Here is a 2,115-nt window from a genome sequence, read left to right on the forward strand (position 1 = left end):
ACCCCCTTCCTGGTCCCGCTGTCTGGGTTTGCAGCACCCAGGACCCCCAGCCAGTGGGTCTGTGAGAGACCCCTATTCAAGAGTGACGGGGGCAGCCGGTAGCTGCAGACCGCACACGTAGGTTTTGGGGAGAACTAACTGATTCTATATGTAAAAAAGAAAGCGTTGCTTGTAATGGTCTCTCTGGACAGAGAAATGTTTTCGAAGCGACACAGCTGCAATCCTAATTTGTGGCCGTTACCGCTCCTGTGGCGCAACGTCGTCTGTAACGAGCAGAGGCTGCGCACAAACCGTTACCGGCCGCGCTGCAGGTCAGAGCTTCTGCTGCGTTGCAAACCGGGCGCCTCCAGTGTTTCCCCACAGCGTGGGGACGGCCAGGCAGGCGCCGCCAAAGCCGGGAAGCAGCGCTGAGCACAACGGGGAGCGAAACTCTCTGAGTTTCTCTTCTGCCCCGATCGACTGAAATGCGGAGAGAAAACAGATAATGGCAGCGAAGAAAATTAAGGGAGATGGTGAGATGATCTCCACCTTAATGATCTGCTGTGCCACCAGCTACAAAATCCTGAGTGTGAGTGAATTCTGTGCCACGGGTGATGCTCAGACCAGGCATTGTCTTGCTGCCCACCGACCCCAGCTCCTCCCAGCACCCTGGTCTCTGGCTGGCCTCACGACCTGCTCTGGGGTTCAGGTACTTACTTGTAGGCTTCTGCGTCCCGAAGTGCAGCTCCAGGTCGAGGTATTTGACCATATCACTCAGCTTGTCGTAATCCGAGTCTTCGCCGAGCTGCAGGAGGAGGAAGAGTCAGGAGCTGTGCTGGGGCAGGGGATGGTCCAACACCGTCCGCCCCTGCTGGTCCACCTTCTCTCCATCCCACACTAAGCTCTGCATCCCCAGAAGAAACCAGGACACATCGATGGTGCTGCCCTGTACCTGGAGACTCAGCCATGAGTCTCTCTCTCTGGAGAAATCAGAGCCTGGTGAACCATTCGCCTCTGTGGAGGCAGTTGCTACAGAAGTCATTAAACCCGTCGGGTGGGACCTCATTTCAGAAGAAAGAGAGGAACCTGGAGATTCACCCCATCAGCATTTCCTCACACCCTGCAGGGCAGCTCCACGGAGTCGTTTGGCTTCTGACACAGATGGAATCCCACAGAGCACGACTGCTCTTCGCTTGCTACTTGGGCGCGTTGCTTTGCTGAAGGACAAAGTGGGAATTCCAGGAACTTTGTGAGTTTTTTGCATACAAAAAAAAAATTGCAGGGAAGGAGCATCTTGTTCTCCAGAGAGAAGGACCTGCAGGTTGCCAAGTGCTTGCTATGAGGTGAGTGCCTGTGGGACTGGAAGATGATCACACACACAGCTGCCCTCCAGCTGCTCAGGGCATGAAGAATACGGCACATCTGAACACATTCTGCACCGTGAGAGACACGGAGGCTGGAAGCTAAACTCCAGGGAGGGCAGCTTCCCCCTGCAGGGACTCATATCCACCTCCAGAGTTCTGCATCCCTTCAAGTCTGCGATGCCAAAGGATTATCACATCTGCTCTCACTCCTCACCTCTGCTTTCCCTCCTCCCGTGCCTCGATGCTCTCCCCATCGCCCTACTTTCCCACCTATAAAACCTCCCACAGTTGCAGAACTTGTCTGAGGGCAGCTCCTGCCTGTGTCAGCCCACAGAGAGCAGGAACGCAAGCGCTCCCCAGCACGCTGCAGGAAATAAAACACGTTTCAGGTTCTTTCCAGAGCCTCTTCTCTTCCTGGCAGTTTTGGTCCAAACAAATAACAGGATGAAAATAAAGACGAGGCTTTCTGTGACGTGGCATCCTCAGAGTGCCAAGGCACTGAACAGGTGGCCCAACAAGAGGTTAGAATCATAGAATCATGGAATCAATCATAGAATCATAGATTACGGGGTTGGAAGGGACCTCGAGGATCAATCTGGCCCACCCCTTTAAGGTAAAGAAATACAGTTTAAATGAGCTGGCCCAGCACCCCTGTCAAGTCGAGCCTTAAAAGTGTCTAAGGTTGGGGAATCCACCACAGGATGCTCCTGGTGGTTCCAGAGAATGTTTATCGATGTGGTGATAGGCAGTTCATATATTTTATATATACGTA

At 53.4% G+C, this 2,115-nt stretch overlaps 1 protein-coding gene across 1 annotated transcript in view; it reads right to left on the reverse strand.

Annotated features, from left to right (window-relative positions):
• Positions 1 to 784, reverse strand: part of LOC104274287 (delphilin-like) — a gene marked incomplete at its 5' end in the record, with an annotated part of 7,152 nt that extends 6,368 nt beyond the window's left edge. Inside the window, 1 exon segment of the mRNA XM_009869880.1 lies at positions 697 to 784. Coding sequence (XP_009868182.1) covers positions 697 to 784 — 88 coding nt within the window.
• Positions 785 to 2,115: the final 1,331 nt, after the last annotated feature.

The sequence above is a fragment of the Apaloderma vittatum genome, unplaced genomic scaffold (assembly GCF_000703405.1).
Source record: "Apaloderma vittatum isolate BGI_N311 unplaced genomic scaffold, ASM70340v1 scaffold2355, whole genome shotgun sequence".
NCBI classification, from domain to species: domain Eukaryota; kingdom Metazoa; phylum Chordata; class Aves; order Trogoniformes; family Trogonidae; genus Apaloderma; species Apaloderma vittatum.